The 17022-nt window shown below is 53.5% G+C and overlaps 1 protein-coding gene across 1 annotated transcript; it reads right to left on the bottom strand.

The window, feature by feature from the left end:
• Positions 1–1226: 1226 nt before the first annotated feature.
• GPR152 (G protein-coupled receptor 152) lies at positions 1227–6722 on the bottom strand. Its single transcript, XM_074996038.1, has 2 exons — positions 6666–6722; positions 1227–2222 (listed from the first exon to the last, which is right to left on the bottom strand). The coding sequence occupies exon 2, from the start codon at positions 2187–2189 to the stop codon at positions 1227–1229; it is 963 nt and encodes a 320-aa protein (XP_074852139.1). The 5' UTR covers positions 2190–2222; positions 6666–6722.
• Between the last annotated feature and the right edge of the window lie 10300 nt (positions 6723–17022).

The following is a 17022-nucleotide window of genomic DNA, read 5'->3' as shown; positions in this document are numbered from 1 at the left end:
CAATTATCCTGGAGCCCAGCTATTTGCAGGGGCCCAGGGCTCCCAGCTGCAGCCGCTGAATTGCTGCTGAAGTGTTGGCTCTGTACTGCTCTGAGGGCCGGGTGAGGTGCACGGCAGGTTGGGCAGCGCTACCGACTGAATGCGTCCTGGCCCCCACACTTCTGCCCAGAGCCCCACCCCTTCTTCCCAAGGCCACGCCCCTTCTGCATGCACAGAGCTTCTCCCTGGGGGCCCGTGGTGGCTGTCGGCCTCCCTGAACTCAGCACATCTCCAGGGCACCGCTCTTACCCCACTCACCACCCCATTGGGGCAAAAGTGGTGCTGAGGCCCTAGCAGGAGGTGCTGGTGGGCAGCCAGCCCCCCGCATTGGATACCCGGCTGGGGGCTACCAAGGGGGAGCTGCAGAGAGGTGGGGAAGGTCAGAATTAAAGAACCCCATACCCAAGGGGGCAGATTTAAAGCCCTTTTTGGGGTATGGCACCCATGGAACGACGGGGCAGCAGCACCAGCCCCCTGGTGTGCGTGGGAGGAGGGGATCCCCAGGACAGCCCTGTGACCTCAATTCTGCCCCCTCCTTGGGTGTGGGGTTCAGATGAGGCCCTCCCGTCCACACGTGGGGTGAAAGCTTCAGTATCACAGCCTTGTGTGCTGAGAGGAGCTCAGGCTTCTTCCTGCAGGGCACAGTGGGCAGGCGGCAGAGTGAAGGGGCAGAAGTACCCTCAGTGCTGGGTATCTGGCAGTCGTGCGCAGTACAGCCCCTGTATTAAAGCACAGGGACCTGGGAGCCAAGTCTATAGGGCCACAAGGGCAGAGTCCTCTTTGACGCAGTGTCTCCTGGCAGCTGTGTGTTGGCAGCAGCAGCTGGGACTATGTTTGCCCTGCCTAGGCCCAGGAGTTCCAGCAACTTTGCAGGCACTGTGCTGCCTGGAGCTGGGCCTAGTTTGCATCCGCTGAGAATCTATCCCCCCGGGAGCTTGTCTGGGCTGGGCAAACTGTGACTTCCCCCGGTAGCTTTGCAGAGCTGGTCGCAGCTGACCAAGCCTCACCTCGCACGGCTTTACACAAGGCTTTGCACACGTGAACCTTCACCTTGCACAGATCGCCCCTCCTTGCAGCCAGGGACGGTCAGGGGAGCTAGCGACCACTCGGCTGGTGGCAGGAGCTGTGTCAGAGCAGGAGCTGGGCCATGGAGGAGAGGAGAGGAGAGCAGGGCCTTGCTGGCAGGGCTAGGCAGAGAAGTCCGTTCCAGGTGTTTCTGGGGGGCTCTTCCCTTGCTCCTCCGTGAGGGCTGACGCCAGGGAGGAGGCGGTGGGGCGGCTGCAGCTCGTGCAGACGTTGGAGCAGAAGAAGATGTAGATGTAGGGGTTGATGCTGCTGTTGAGGTTGATCAGGTAGCTGAAGTAGACCATGAAGGGCAAGAGGTCACTGTAGAACTGCAGGTTGTCTAACGCAGACAGGAAGAGCAGCTGGGTGACCTGGAAGGGCAGCTGGAGCAGCGTGTAGGCTGACAGGGTGGCAGCCACGATGCGGTAGAACTGGGTGGGGGACCGGGTCTGGCGTTGCAAGGTGTGGGCCAAGGTGACGGCGTGGGTGAGCACCATGACGACAAAGGGGAAGAAGCCCTCCAGCAGCACCTCCTGCAGGCGCAAGGGCCACTCCAAGTGGCCCCGGTCATTAAAGCAGGCGAGCACCCCGTCGGGCAGCAGCACGACGTCAGGGAAGACCAGACCCTTGATGGCGAGCAGAGAGGAGGCCAGCCAGGTGCCCAGGCAGATGTAGGTGCAGAGCCGTGGGGGCCGGTGGCAGCGGTACCACAGGGGCAGCACCACCATCAGGCAGCGGTCCACGCTCAGGGCGGCCAGCAGGAAGAGGCTGCAGTGGTAGCTCAAGTCGAGGAAGAAGTGGCGCATGCGGCACATGGGGGCGCCCAGCACCCAGTTGTCGCCCAGCATGGTCTCTATGATCTGCATGATGGAGGTGCCCAGGAAGAGGAAGTCCGAGATGGCCAGGCTCAGGATGTAGATGGACAGGCCCCGGCGCCGCAGCCGCCACCCGGTCAGCCAGATCATGAAGGCGTTGGCTGGCAGCCCGAGGAGCACGATGAAGATCAGGAAGGCTCCCTGCCATGGGGCTGGCTTCTGGATTTCCGTCCAGTTGTATGAGGAAAGCGAGTTGTTAAATGGCTCCATTCGCCCCCCACCAGCTGTCCCAGGTAAGCCGACCTGCCAAGAGAAGAGACATGGACAAAGTCAGGGCAGAGCCTCTCACCCAGCTGCTCCCCCTACTACGCAGGCCCTGTTGGCTTCATATCTGGGGGGGGAAGCATGGCCCAGTGGTTAGAGCACTAGGTGGTGATCGAGTTCTGCCACCGGCCTGGAGGAACTTAAGCAAGGATCTTCCTCCTGGGTGCCGCAGTCACCCTTCCTCATGCTGAGTCTACAGACCTTGTGGCTCCTTGCAGGAGGGCCTGCCTGTCACAGGATCTCCAAGTGCTGGCAGTAGAAATCACACCCTTGTCTCCAGGTGGAATTTGGAGGCTGGCATATGTCCTGAGGAGGGAGATGCTGGGGCTGGGGGAGGTCAGGACTCCTGGGTCCTATTCCCAGCTGTTTCGCTCCTGTCCTGGATCCTGCATAGCTTTCTCACTGCAGGGGTTTCTGGCCAACAGCACAACTCTTTTTACGGTGCTCAAATAGCCACGTGGTTACAGAACACTCCCTGTCCAGCAGAGGTCACCCTGTGCTAGGGAGGTGGGCCTGGGGGAAGGGCTCCTGCCTTCACCCCCTGGCTTATCTTGGCTTGTAGCCAATTTGAAAAGGCCCCAGTGGGAGCACAACTGCCTTGTGGTATAGCCGCACAAATTGCTGTGCATGTGTAATTCACCTACCGAGGTGTGGTGCATTGGCCTGGGTAACAGGTCTCCTCTATAGCCTTAGCTGAGCCAGCTGGCTTTTAGCTGAGATGGTTTTAGAGGCTCCTGCATTAAGCTCCTGAGGTCCCAGGTTCAAGTCCCCTATGGATCCCAGAGGGATGCTGGCACATCCCTGCCGTGGGATAGCGGCGCTGTAAATGGGTCCTGGGGAACCTCCTGCTGCTGGGCACTTGGAACCCTGGGCCTTACCGCGTGTCGAGCCTTGTCTGGAGGTTCAGTTCCTCCTGGGTGCCTCTTCCAAGCTCAGACAGACTTGTTCCGTCCTGCCTGGCAGCTGATCACGTTGTTTGTTCCCCAAGGCGGTGTCCTTTCCCAGCCTGTGATGAGGTGCAGCCAGCCAATCTCTGCTGGCTCCGGCCACACGCCACTGCCGCTGCCATCAGCTGAGTCCCGGTTTCTCCCTCGGATCAGAATGTGCCCCTTGAGCTGAGCCTCCAGAGGCTGCCCCCGCAAACCCCACAAGTTGCCTGGAAGTGGCAAGGGGAAGGGGCCGGCAGGGCGTTTGCCAGGCAGTTCTCTGCAGGCAGCTCCTGGCCTGTGTCCCTGGAGGTTTGGGGGAGACTGTCGGACTGGACGACCACAGGACCCCTCGTGCCCTTTCAGCATGTGGATCCATGAGACTTTAGGGGCCCAGAGCCCACAGCCTCACTGGGTGTCTGGCCCCTTCTCAGCCCACGGCCATGAGGGGCAGGGTACCTAGTGTCCTAGGGGCAGGGCCTGGAGCAGCCCCCCCAGCTGCGTTCCACAGGCCCCTCCTCCTTCCCAACCAACTGGGCCGGGGATTCCCTGGGGCGGGGTGCGGCCTCCCTTAACCGCCCCATTCCCGCCCTCACCCCATGGGTGGCATGAACAGCAGCCTGCTCCACTCTGCCGCGCTCTCCTGGGCCGCTGGGAGCAGAGGCCACTTCCCGCTGTCGTGGGGAAGTGGGACTCAGCCGGCCGGGAGGGGGCGTCGGAGCAGGCTGTCACTCGCGTCGCTCACATGGTGAGTGCGGGGGGGCGGGAGGCGACCCCCTGCTGCTGCCACATGCCCTGCCCCAGGTAATCCTCCCTGCTGCCCTCCTGATGACAGCTGGGGCAGCCGCCCCAAGTCATCCTCTGGCTCTGCCGGAATTGCTGGCACTCAGGCAGAGGGCACAGCTGTGGTAGACTAGAGGCCAGCTCTTGCCCAGGCTGCAGGAGCTGGCGAAGAACTGAGTGCCTAGTAGCTGGCGCTCCGACCGGGTCCCAGCAGTAGGGTAGTTTTGCTCAAAACAGGGATCAGTTCTTTCGTGCCGAGACGCTGGGAAAAGCTTGCCAGGGCAGCCTTCCACGCGGGAGGGAAATATGTCCATTTTACTTCCTAACTTTGGAAAGGTTTCGGCTAAGCTTGTGAACGCTGGGCTAGAAATCCTTCCCCTTCCTGCACCCCTTCCAGTCCCACCAGGCCAAGGAAAATCAGATGGGCCTCGAGGGAAGCTGGCAGTAGAGAGGCTCCCTTCGTGGCGATCAGGCCTCGGGGTTGCTACTTGCCGGGAAGCTGGGCATGGGGCCTTGGAAGCTGAACGGAGAAAATAAAGTGAAGCCACAGGAAACTTTTCCAACTTTCTGAACTGCGACGGGCCAGAGATGCCCTGGGCAGGGCGACCTCCTGGATCCTCCCCAAAGGCCTCTTCGGACGACAGCTCCGTCACTCTCAGGATTTAGGTGGTAACACCGGTGCATTTGTTTGCTTTGCTGTAACCGGTTGTGATGGGGTGCGACTTGCATCCCTGGCACCTCCTTCTGGGCACTTGGGAATTAGCTTCCTCCAGCCCCCAGAGCGCCCCCTTCAGGCCAAAGTCTCACCCACTGTTCCCTGTTGGTCTGTTCTCTACCAACTCACACTGGCACCTGCGTGCCTCTCTGGCCACCGTGCCCTCCCCTCAGCCCCACATCCCCTCCCAGGGAACCCCAGCCCTTTGCACCCACCGTGTCTCAGGGGCAAACTGCAGTCTGAGATGGCCACTTAGATCAGCCAGTGGGGTGTGAAGCTGCTGCCTTCGCCTGCCCTGGCTGCTCCTTTGCAGCCGCAGTACCCTCAGGCCTCGCAGCAGGGTCAGGCCACAGCTCCCCAGCCCTGCTCAGTGCTAAGAAACCCCTGTGGCATCCCTAGCAGCCAGGTCCCTCCTGCTCCACTGCTGGAGCCAGAGTCTTCTCTCACCCTCTCCTGAGCCTCTATTTATATAGCCCCAGCTGGGCTCTAATTGGCAGCTAATTGCCTGGAGTCTCAGCCCTCTCCCCAGGCTGGTTTTCACCCGTTTCATGCCAGCACAGGGCAGCCGCCCCGTCATGCCCGTATAAATAGCGTGTATTGTTCTTTCCTACTTAATAGCCCTTTAGGTAACCTATTGCAGGGCATCGTCACTGGCATGAAATCGAGGGTAGCCAGTGAGCTGGGGTAAGCGACTGGTCTCGGGGAGCCACCTGTGATTTGTGGTGTACACAGAAAGGCACATGTCCCCCGCGTCACCCCCCCCCCCCCGCACGCTGCATCGCCCGTCCCCCCACCCGCAAGGCAGCTGCTGCCTCTGTCCTGCTCGCTCACAGGGCTCCTGCCTCAGCCCAGCCTGTGCGCACCCTTCAGGCAGCGCCAGACTGACAGGGACGCTGGAGCCCTACTGCCTGGCACGAAGCGCGCCCCTCTGTCTCTGAGGCACTGCACATCCGGCTGGAGGGGACCCTGAGAGGCCACTGTGTCCAGTCCCCTGCACTCACGGCAAGGCTGATCACCAGCCCTCGCAGGTTTTTTTTTTAAAGAAATCTAACTTGCCCGCCCCAACCCTTAAAAGGGCCCCTTGAGGGCTGAGCTTGCAACCCTGTGATTACAGGGCTAGTACTGTAACCACTGAGCCACCCCAGCAGCTCATGAGCTTAATAAGCCATAGCACCTCCCTGGTATCCCTGCAGGGGGCAATCAGGAACCCAGACCCTGTGGCTCCCTCTGGGGAAAGGGGCCCAGCTCAGCAGAGGGCCCATCCGGGCGGCCGGCTCCTAGCCAACCCTGTGGCCACGCTGGCCATTGTTCCACCCATACGGCCCACCAGGCCCATAACTGTCCTCGGGGAGCAGTGATCCCCACTTGGGGGGAAAGGTGAGGACTGGAGGGGGTGGGGATGGGGTGCCAGGGGGACCCTTCTTAGAACTAGAGAGGGGAAGGACAGCTCCCTCTGCCCGTCACAGCAGACAGGCGCGGGCACGGACGCTGGCACCACATGCAGCTCAGGGCACTGGGGACAAGGTGGCAGGCACTGGGCTGAGACCCAGCAGAACTCGTCTCCTTGGTCAGAGCCAATGCCTCCTCTGTGTTTCTCCGTCCGTGCACAGACTAGATGTGCGTGAATGCGCCCCTCCTAGAGAAACACAAGCCGAGCTGTGGTCTGCACTCTGCTCCTGAGCTGGGTGGTATTTGAATCTCCCCTGAGCAGCTGCACAGGCTCCCAGCTAACAGGGAACACAGGGCAGGCCTGTCCCCTGCCATTTGCAGGCTGGGAGAAGACCCCTCCCCCCCGACGCCAGCAAAAAGCCAAGCTGTCCTGTCCGGCTGAGATGCAGACCGCAGGTGCTCGGTCTCACGCTCCTGGTAATCGCCAGCTAGGGACCAGGGCCAGCTAATTAGAGCCGGTCGTCAAACCTCAGTGCCGATCACCACCCTTCAGCCTGCCACCAAAGGCTGGGGGCTCGCCCATGGGAAGGGGAATAAAGCAGGACCTACCCAAAGTGTCTGCAGCGAGAGGCAGGCAGGGTTGGACTTAAGCAAGCGCCACTTGGTGTCCGATCCTTCCCCGGGCTCTGGCGAAGGATGAGAGGCAGCAGGAGCAGGAAGATGACTTATATCTGTGGTGAGGAAGGAAGCAGCTGGGGGTAAAGGAGGTGGAGACACATGTAAGCTGGTGGTGGGGGGAGGCAGATCCATTAACTGTGCACAGTCCAGCAGGGGCTTGGCACAGCCCGCCTCCAGCCCCCGAAGTCACAGTTCTCTTGGGAAGGGCCGACACCTAGCCCAGGGTCTGGCCCTCACCTGTCCAGTTAGCTCATCTGCACCTGCAGCCTCTCAAGTGGCAGGGACAGGCCACCTGCCATGTGGGGTGGGGAATTCATGGGTCGGGAACAGTGTCAGTGTAACCCACACCCCTATGGGTGGTTGGCTGCCCCATGCAGTGGCATTTTGACGGCTCACACAGCAAAAGAAGGTGTTTCCTCCATGGACTCAGCTGAGAGCCAGCTGGCTTTTAGCTCAAACTGTGTGTAGCAGCTGCTGCACGACACTCCAGAGGTCCCAGGTTCGAGTCTGCCTGTGGGTAGGTACATCAGGCTGCTGGGCCTGACTGCCTTGGCTGCGAGGGTCAGGGGCTAACACGAGATAAGAGGTAGTGTTGCCTAGTGGATAGAGCAGCAGACTGGCTGCTGGGAGACCTGCTCTGCCTGCAGCCTCTGGAGTAAGCGTGACAAAGTCACATGACCACCCTGTGCCTGCTTCCTCTCCTGTGCTGCGCCTGGCTGGTCCCTCTAGGCTGTAAGCTTCTGGGGACAGTGGCGGTCTCCCCAGCTGCCTGTACCACACCCAGCGCAGTGGAGGTGCCCCTGTTACACCCCAGGCAAGTGGTCAGACAAAACTGCCAAGTTTTGCTGCATGTTCTGACTGGCTACAAAGCCTGAGGCAAAACCAAGGGCAGGAGGTTTGGATCTCCCCAGGCAACTGCATGGGATTAAACCAGGAGCCAGCCCTGCCCCAGAGAGTGCTGGTGGGGGGCTGGGCTGAGTAGAGGGGGGCAAAGGAGAAAAAAACGTGTTGCTCGGCAGTCGATGATGGAAGAAGTGGGAAGTGTTGGGTTTGGGTTAAAGGAAGTGCAGGCATTTCTGAGAACCAGGTCCCAGGGGTGGGAGCAGGGGGTTTGTTAATTGCAATGAAAGGGCAGCTCAGCCCACAGGCTCTTCCTTGAGTGCCTGCTAGAAACCACAATTTCAGGTGGGAGAATGGAAGTCCATGGAGCTCAGGTTTGTCCTGGAGTTCGCGCCACTCCCCAGTGTTTGAGGCCTTGCCGGGTTCCCGTAAGGTCTCAGAGTGCGCAGACCAGAGTACGCAACCCGACACTCACGCGGCTGACCCCCGTTCCTCCAGGAAACCCGGGAAATGCGCCATTTGCATTTGTGCTTAACTCACTCAACACCCCTGGCTCCACCCAGCTCCACTCACTACCCACCTCTGCCTCTGGCTCTAGCTCACCACCCCTCAGGCGCAACTCCGGCTCAACCTCCCCGGCCCTGGTTCAACCCCCCTGCCAGCTCCCCACCCCCGCGTGGTTCTGGCTCACGGCCCCAGTTCCATCCTCCTGCTCCGGTTTAAACCCCCTGCACAGCTCTGGTTCAACACCCCCATCCTGGTTCAAGAGCCACAAAACTGCTCTTGTAAAATGGGCCAGCCACTCCCAGTCTCTGTTCAGTCCTTGGCTGGTGGAGTCAAATTTGCGAATGAATTGCAGCTCTGAAATGTCTCTTCGCATTTTATTTTTGAAATTCTGTTGTTGTAGGGCGGCTACTTTTAATTTGTAAACTTTAAAGCAGTTTCTCTGCTCTTGATGTTCACACCTCCACATTAGCAACTGACAACGGGCCACGTCCCCCCTGGCTGAACTGACTTGATTTCTCCTCTCTTGAGAAACACAACTCCACATGAACTGCTGATAATGGGCCACATCCACCCTGACTGAATAGACCTTGTCACCTCTGGCCCTCCCCTGCTGAGACTCGCTCTTTAAATCCCCCTCTGAAACCTCCCCATTCATGCATCTGATGAAGGAGGTCTTTGCCCACAAAAGTTGATGTCCCAGGTACTGGCACCTCCACCACCTCCAGAGAGAAAGAACAAGTTTCTTCTACAGCCTTAGCTGAGAGGCAGCTGGCTTTTAGCTCAAACCGTACAGGCTCCCGCACCAAGCTCTGGAGGTCCCAGTCCACCTGTGGGTGATTATACAGTCACAGAGGCTAAAACCACGTGCTCCGCTGCTGTGATTATCAACCAGTGTGTTGTGAGAACTGTCTATGTGCGCTTCAGAAATGTCATCAGTATCTCCTCCCCCCACAGCTCTTTGCAGAGCCAAGATGTGTGGGGCCAGGGGGTGGAGAACTGATAAAATTTCACAGCACATTGAGATGATCCTGCACCAACTGGGTCATCTAAGGGTCTCAGCTGAGTGCCCAAGTCCCAGCTGATGCTGGTTCATGAGTTTCCCTCCTGCAGCCCTTGTGCAAAGCCTCTGTGAGGGGAAATTGACCAAGCCCTCACCAGCTGTGAATCAGGCAGCCAGGCAGTTCCCCCCCACACCACTTACCCTCACACCTGGCTCTGCACAGAGTTGAGGGGTGGGGAAATTGACCAACCATGGGCCAGCTGGGGCCTCAAGCAGCCAGGCTGCCTGCTCTGCAGCTCATGCGGGTTTGGCCTTTTCCCCTCGCAGAGGCTTTGTAAAGGGTGTGACGTTTATGAGCAATCGGTTGAGCCGGAAAAAGTGGGCGTGCCACGGAATTGTTTGTCTCGTGGAGGTGTGCCATGCTACTGAAAAGGTGGGGAACCTCTGCTCTACGGCATGAGCTAAAAGCCAGCTGGCTCTCAGCCACGGCTGTAGAGTCAAGACTTCAACCTCCCTTATCAGTGGGCTCAGTGTCTCTGGGCTTACCCTTATCAAAGTATAGCGAGTCAGCTCTTTAATAAAAGCCGGGGACACCGTGGCAATCACCGTCATTGCAAGAGGTGTGTGTGACGCTGTATGGAGTACGGGTGACAATTTATAATATTGGCGATACCAACAGTGCAGTGAATCTTACAGCAGCTAGGTGACGTGAGCAATCAGCGGGAAAGGTCTGATTCGCGCAATAGGCGTCTTCATATCATGAAGTGCCAATATGTGAAGTATATCAGTATCTCCAACTTCTGCTGTGCACCTGAGTGACACGCCCAGGCGGATCAGCATCCGCCCTATTTAGCTCAGTGTTTCTAAAACTTTTTGAGCCCATGGCATACCAAACAATATTTTTAGCAGCACACCTAGGCAAATTTTCTTCAGAAAAATTGTTGTCAGACCCCTCCAAAAAAAAGAAAAGCCAAAACAAACAGCAACATCTCCAGCAAAATGAAGCTATTTAAACAGGTATCATAGCCATGAAGAAGCAACATTGTTTCTGGTTTTAATAACAAAATATAGACCATCAGCGTCAATGATCTAGAGAAAGGGGTAAGCAGTGAGGTGGCAAAGTTTGCAGATGACACCAAACTTTTCAGGATAGTCAAAAGCAAAGCAGACTGTGAAGAACTTCAAAAAGATCTCAGCAAACTGAGTGATTGGGCAGCAAAATGGCAAATGAAATTTAATGTGGGTAAGTGTAAGGTAATGCACATTGGGAAAAATAACCCTAATTATACATATAATATGATGGGGGCAAATTTAGCTACAACAGATCAGGAAAGGGATCTTGGAATTATAGTGGATAGTTCTCTGAAAACATCCACGCAGTGTGTAGCGGCAGTCAGTAGAGCAAATAGGATGTTAGGAATAATTAAAAAAGGGATAGAAAATAAGACAAAGAATATCTTACTTCCCCTGTATAAAACCATGGTACGCCCACATCTTGAGTACTGCGCTCAGATGTGGTCTCCTCACCTCAAAAAAGATATATCGGCGTTAGAAAAGATTCAGAAAAGGGCAACTAAAATGATTAAGGGTTTGGAACGGGTCCCATATGAGGAGAGGCTAGAGAGAGTGAGACTTTTCAGCCTAGAAAAGAGGAGACTGAGGGCCAATATGATAGAGGTGTATAGAATCATGAATGGTGTGGAGAAAGTGAATACAGAAAAGTTATTTACTTGTTCCCATAATATAAGAACTAGAGGACACCAAATGAAATTAATGGGTAGCAGGTTCAAAACTAATAAAAGGAAGTTTTCCTTCACACAGTGCACAGTCAACCTGGGGAACTCCTTACCAGAGGACGCTGTGAACGCCAGGACTCTAACAGAGTTTAAAAAAGAGCTCGATAAATATTTGGAGGTTAGGTCCATAAATGGCTATTAGCAAGGGGTAAGGTATGGTGCCTAGCCTTTTGTCGAAGGTGGGAGATGGATGGCAGGAGACAAATCACTTGATCATTGTCTTCAGTTCACATCCTCTGGGGCACCTGGCATTGGCTACTGTGGGCAGACAGGATACTGGGCTAGATGGACCTTTGGTCTGACCCAGTATGGCCGTTCTTATGTTCTTATACCAAAAGAGTGTCAGATGCTCATGGCACACCTGCGAGCTGTTCACGGAACACCAGTGTCTGGTAGAGCATAGTTTAAGAAACACTGATGTAGCCCTATGTCTGCACAGCAGTGTTATTTCGGAATAAGCTATTTCAGAAGAGATTTTCTGGAATATCTTATTTCGAAATAGCATGTCTACACACCAAATGCATGTCGAAATAGCATGTCTACACACCAAATGCATGTCGAAATAGCATGTCTACACACCAAATGCATGTCGAAATAGCACTCAGCGAAATAGCGCACGCTGTTTGGACGCTGAATCGCATTTAAGGCCACCTGGAATCAGGGCTGGAGGCCCCCTCTTTCAAAATAGCCCCTATTCCCTGTCTATGCAAACCCTATTCTGAAATTCCTATTTTGGAATAGGTGCTATTCCTCACAGAGTGAGGCTTGCAGAACTTAAAATAAGCTGTCTGCTATTTCAAAGTTACCTTGGAATAGCAGCCGTTATTCCAAAATAACTTTGCTGTGTAGACACACATGGCCCATCAAAGCTATGAGCAGGACATGTAGGGACCAGCCTGTGGACAGGGGACTCCGTGTTCGTTTCTGTGCTCTTGTGAGGTGAGCTTGTGTTTGGGCCAAAGGATATATAAGCCACACGGCGGCAGTTATAAAAAGCCAGCTGCCTCACATCCATTTTGTCTCCTGTCCTGCTTCTCTCCTCTGGAACAACTTCTCTAGAAGCTGAAGCTTCAGACAAAGGACTGATAGTTCCATCCTAGCTTTGGATGTGTTCCAGAAGGACTTTACCAGCCAGCAAACTGACCGGTTCTGCGAAGGACCTGATACATGAACTCTGAAGTCACGTGTATGTCACTGGTTGCTTTGACCATTTGTAGCTCTCTTCTCATTCTGGTCTGATAAAACCTTTGGGTTTTGATACTATGGGATTGGCTGGCAGCAAGGTATTTTGGGTAAGAGCCACACAAGTTTGGTGCTAGGCCTGTGTCTGGCCTTTCTGGGACCAGAAGAGCATTTTGTATAAAGGACAGAGTTTTAAGTAACTTCTCACTTTTCTGGGCCTATGTGCTGGTTGGGACGCAGAGATCTGGGATGCAATAAAGGGGGCGGTGTGGTTTCTTTTCTTCCACCTTCTCGATAACCCACAGCGGGATTCAGGAGCAGTTTGTGACTAGCTGGTCAATCTAGCATCAGTGTTAACCACGAGTTTGGGACAATCCGTTCTCCTTTTCCCAGCCTCTCCCCCTCTTGGTGTTTGCAGGATGGCCTCGGACCACAGTCTGTAATAACACCGCCAGGGGACTCGTGGATACTCATGGGCATTAAGTTTTAAAGAATGTGACCAAACAAAAGGAGAAACAGAGTTTCCCTCAGACGAGCAGACAAGGCAGCTGTATCCCTGTCTCTAATGGAGGCAGAGTATGTGGGCCCTAAACAAAAGAAGCCACAACTACATCTGAGCCAGCAGGGAATGGGAAACCCCTAGGAATACACCCACAGCGGGGTGCGGGGTGGTGGAACGGGACCTTTCAACGAATCTTTGTAGACTGTTTCCTGGACTAGAAAAAGAAGAAGGGGAGAGACCCCGGTGATCCATCACTCCAGGGCCATGGGGTAAAGTGGGTTCAGACTGTGGGAACGTTGGAGCAGCTAGCTAGCTTGCCCAGCAAGCGGGTTTGTTTTGGTTTTCTTGGTTTCCCATGTCCCGTCTTTTCCTCTGGCGTAGTCAGACTGAAAGTCACTCTTCTCAAACTTCCCCTCTGACCGTAGATCCCAAATTCTGCTCCAGCTGGGGCTGCTCAAACCCCTCCCCCACGCCCGCCCCAGGCTCCACTCCCATCCCAGCCCTTTCCCCAGACCCCTGCCCCCTTCTTCCCATGCCTGCTGCACCATTGCTGCACCCCCGCTCCATCCCTTCCCCCCACCTGCCTCTTTCTGCCCTCTTTCCTGAGAGCGGTGCTGGTATCTCACAATGAATGGCAAAAATGTGCATGGGGGAGCTGAATCAGGGTATGGTGTGTGATTTGCACCAGAGAACCCAGCCCACAGGTGGACTTGAACCTGGGACCTCTGGAGCTTAGTGTAGAAGCCACTATAGTGTGAGCAAAAAGCCAGCTACCGCTCAGCTAAGGCTGCAGAGGAGACAGTCCTTCCCTGTGTAAGTGGGCAAGGTACCACCACATGGGACAGTGAACCACACCTAAGTGTGGTGGTTACATTTGCAGAGGTGTGAACTGCCCTGCTCATCACCTTCATACAGGATCAACCCAGGTGCCCTTGTAATGCATCACGGCCATTGGGTCCCAAAGCTTTGATCCGGTTTAAGCACCTTTCCTGTGGGGTCATTGCATCCAAAGACAAAGGTGTTTTGAAAAAAGTGCATGCTGAGAATCTTCCCAGTGCACATGGAAGGTTTCCTGGTAGAAGGGAGAACAGCAAAATAAAGACAATGGATTTCAGGAGGACAGACTTTAGCGAACTCAGAGCTGGTGGGTAAGGTCCCATGGGAAGCAAGATTAAGAGGAAAAACAATTGAAGAGAGTTGGCAATTATTAAGGGCCTGAGAGCAAACTTTTCCACTGTGTAGGAAAGACAGGAAGTATGGCAGGAGACCACCTTGGCTTAACCAGCAGATCTTAACTGATCTAAAAATCAGAAGGGACGTGTATAAAAAGTGGGAATTAGCTCAATGTACAAAAGACGAATATAAGCAAATAACACAAGGGGCAAAATCAGAAAGGCAATGGTACAAAATGAGCTCAATGTAGACAGAGACCAAAAGGGCAACATGAAATCATTCTACAATATATTAGAAATAAGAGGAAGACCAAGGACAGGATAGGCTCACAGCTCAATGAAGAGTAACAAAAAATGTGGAAATGGCAGAATTGCTAAATAACTTCTTGGTTTCAGTTTTCACCAAGAGGGTTAGTGATGACAGTGAATGCTAGTGGAAATGGGGTAGGTTCAGAAGTTAAAATAGGAAAAGAACAAGTTAAAGATGACATAGTGAAGCTTGGCTATGTCTAGATTGCAGGGATTTGTTGGCAGAAATTTGTGTTGGAAGATAACTTGCAAGCCAGATTGAAAGAGTGATCTGCTCTGTTGACAGGGAGCAGCTGGACTGCCTGGCTGCTCTATCAGCAAAACAGCCACCTGGAACCAGAGCAGACAGGGTTGCACAGCATCCCAGAGGCCTTTTCTGTTGACAGAAGGCCCCTTGGAATGTCCACACTAGCATTTTTCTGGCAGATCTCTGTCGACAGTGGTGTTCTTCCTCATGGCTAACGGGGTACGGCTGTCGATAAAAGCACTGCGTTCTGTCAACTTACTGCTGACAGAATGCACTTGGAAATCTGGATGCTCAATGGGTTTTGTCAACAAAATGGTAGCTTTATTGACAAAACCCTTTAATCTAGACACAGCCTTAGATATCTTCAAGTCACCAGGGCCTGATGAAATGCACCTTAGCATACTCAAGAACTGCTAGAAAAGGCATTTAAGCCATTAGCTATTATCTTTGAAAAGTCACGGGAGATGGGAGAGATTCCAAAAGACTGGCAAAGAGCAAATATAGTGCCCATCTCTAAAAAGGGAAATAAAAAACAACTTTGGAAACTATAGCCTGGTCACCTTAGGTGCTGCCAGGAAAAATAATGGAGCAAATAATTAAGGAGTTTATCTGCAAATATCTGGAAAATAATAAGGTGACAGGTAACCACCAGCACAGATTTGTAAAGAACAAATCAGGTCAAACCAATCTGATAGCTTTCTTTGATAGCATAACAAGTCTTGTGGATAAGGGGGAAGCAGTAGATGTGGTATACCTAGACTTTAGTAAGGCATTTTATGCGGTCTCTCATCGCTTTCTTATCAATAAATTAGGGAAATTCAATGTAGATGAGGCTACTGTAAGGTGGGTGTATAACTGGCTGGATAACCATTCTCAGAGGGTGGTTATTAATGATTTACAGTCCTGCTGGAAGGCACAACAAGTGGGGTTTCACAGGAGTCAGTTCTGGGACCAGTTCTGTTCAATATCTCCATCAATGCTTAGATATTGGCATAGAGCATATGCTTGTTAGGTTTGCAGATGATACCAAGCTGGGAGAGGTTGCAAGTGCTTTGGAGGATAGGGTCAGAATTCAAAATGACCTGGGCAAACTGAAGAAATGGTCTAAGATAAATAAGATGAAGTTTAATAAGGACAAATGTAAATTGCTTCTCTTAGAAAGGAGCAATCAGTCACATATATACAGAATAGGAAGCAACTGTCTAGGAAGGAGGACTGCAGAAATGGATCTAGGAATCATAGTGAACCACAAGCTAAGTATGAGTTAACCGTGTGACACTGTTGCAAAAAAAGCAAACGTGATTCTGGGATGTACTAACAGGAGTGTTGTGAGCAAGACGTGAGACGTAATTCTTCCGCTCTTCTCTGCTCTGATTAGGCCTCACCTGGAGTATTGTATCCCGTGCTGGGCACCACATTTAAAGAAAGATGTGGAGAAATTGGAGAGGGTGCATAGAAGAGCAACAAAAATGATTAAAGGTCTAGAAAACATGACCTGTTAAGCAAGACTAATTTTGGAGAAAAGAAGACCGAGAGGGGACATGATAGCAGTTTGCAAGTACTTCAAAGAGGGTTACAAGGAGGAAGGAGAAAAATTATTCTCCTTGGCCTCTGAGGCTAGGACATGAACAATGGGCTTAAACTGCAGCAAGAGAGGTTAGGTTGGACATTAAAAAAAAATCCCAAACTGTCAGCGTGGTTAAGCACTGGAATATATTGTGCAGGGAGGTCGTGGATTCTCCATCATTAGAGATATTTAAGAGCAGGATAGATGAACATCTGCCAGGTAAGATGGTGCTTGTCCCTGTGAGGGCAGTGACTGACTATTCGAGCTCCCTTCCAGTTCTAGTATTCTGTGATTCTATGATTTTATGACCTAGCTGCCACTCTGCAGGGAGGGGCAAAATAAGAACATCAGAACGGCCATACTCGGTCAGACCAAAGATCCATGTAGCCCGGTATCCTGTCTTCTAACAGTTGCTAATGCCAGGTGCTGCAGAGGGAATGAACAGCGCAGGTAATCATTGAGTGATCCATTCCCCTTTGCCCCTTCCCAGCTTCTGGCAAAGAGGGGCCAGGGACATTTCAGAGCATGGCTTTGCATCTCTGCAACAGTAGTGCAAAAGGTGAGATGGTCATTTGCTAATGGGGATGCATCCTCCCTTAGCCGCGATTGGAAGAACTCACTCCGGCTTTGCTAAAATCCACTTCCCATGTGGAAGACTTTGCGTGGTTCGAGACCCCCGATAGTGTGGGGGAAACTCCTTTTGTGTTTGTGGCCATGAGGCAACAATTAATCCAAAAATAGCTTCCCCCCTGCCAGACAAGCCTTTTTTTCCCCACTAGCCTGTGGAGGCTACATGATCATCCACACAACCTACTGTGAGCAGTGCCTTGTGTAGGCGGGGCTTAATGTGTGGGTGGGGCTTGGGAGAGTGCCGCCTCCTTTCCCCCCTCCCCCATAGCATGGAACATCTTAGAACCCCTCGGAATGCTTGGTTGGTCCCCAGGGCTGACACCAAACTGGCTTCCTAACCCACAGGATGTTAACCCTGAATGAGATGCAGCAGCACAGGAGAAATCCCTTTACCCCTGTCCCTGGCCGGCCCATCTGGCATCTTCTGACCCAGCCAAAAAAATTTCAGCTCAGCAGAAAAAGCCAAGCTCTATCACCAGCGGCTGCAAACAGCTTATCAGCCACCTAGAACAGTGCCTGCAGCATTTATCAGATGG

This window comes from Carettochelys insculpta, chromosome 6 (genome assembly GCF_033958435.1).
Source record: "Carettochelys insculpta isolate YL-2023 chromosome 6, ASM3395843v1, whole genome shotgun sequence".
NCBI lineage: Eukaryota > Metazoa > Chordata > Testudines > Carettochelyidae > Carettochelys > Carettochelys insculpta.
The sequence above is the reverse complement of the archived record's forward strand: the minus strand, read 5'-3'. Positions and strand labels throughout refer to the sequence as shown.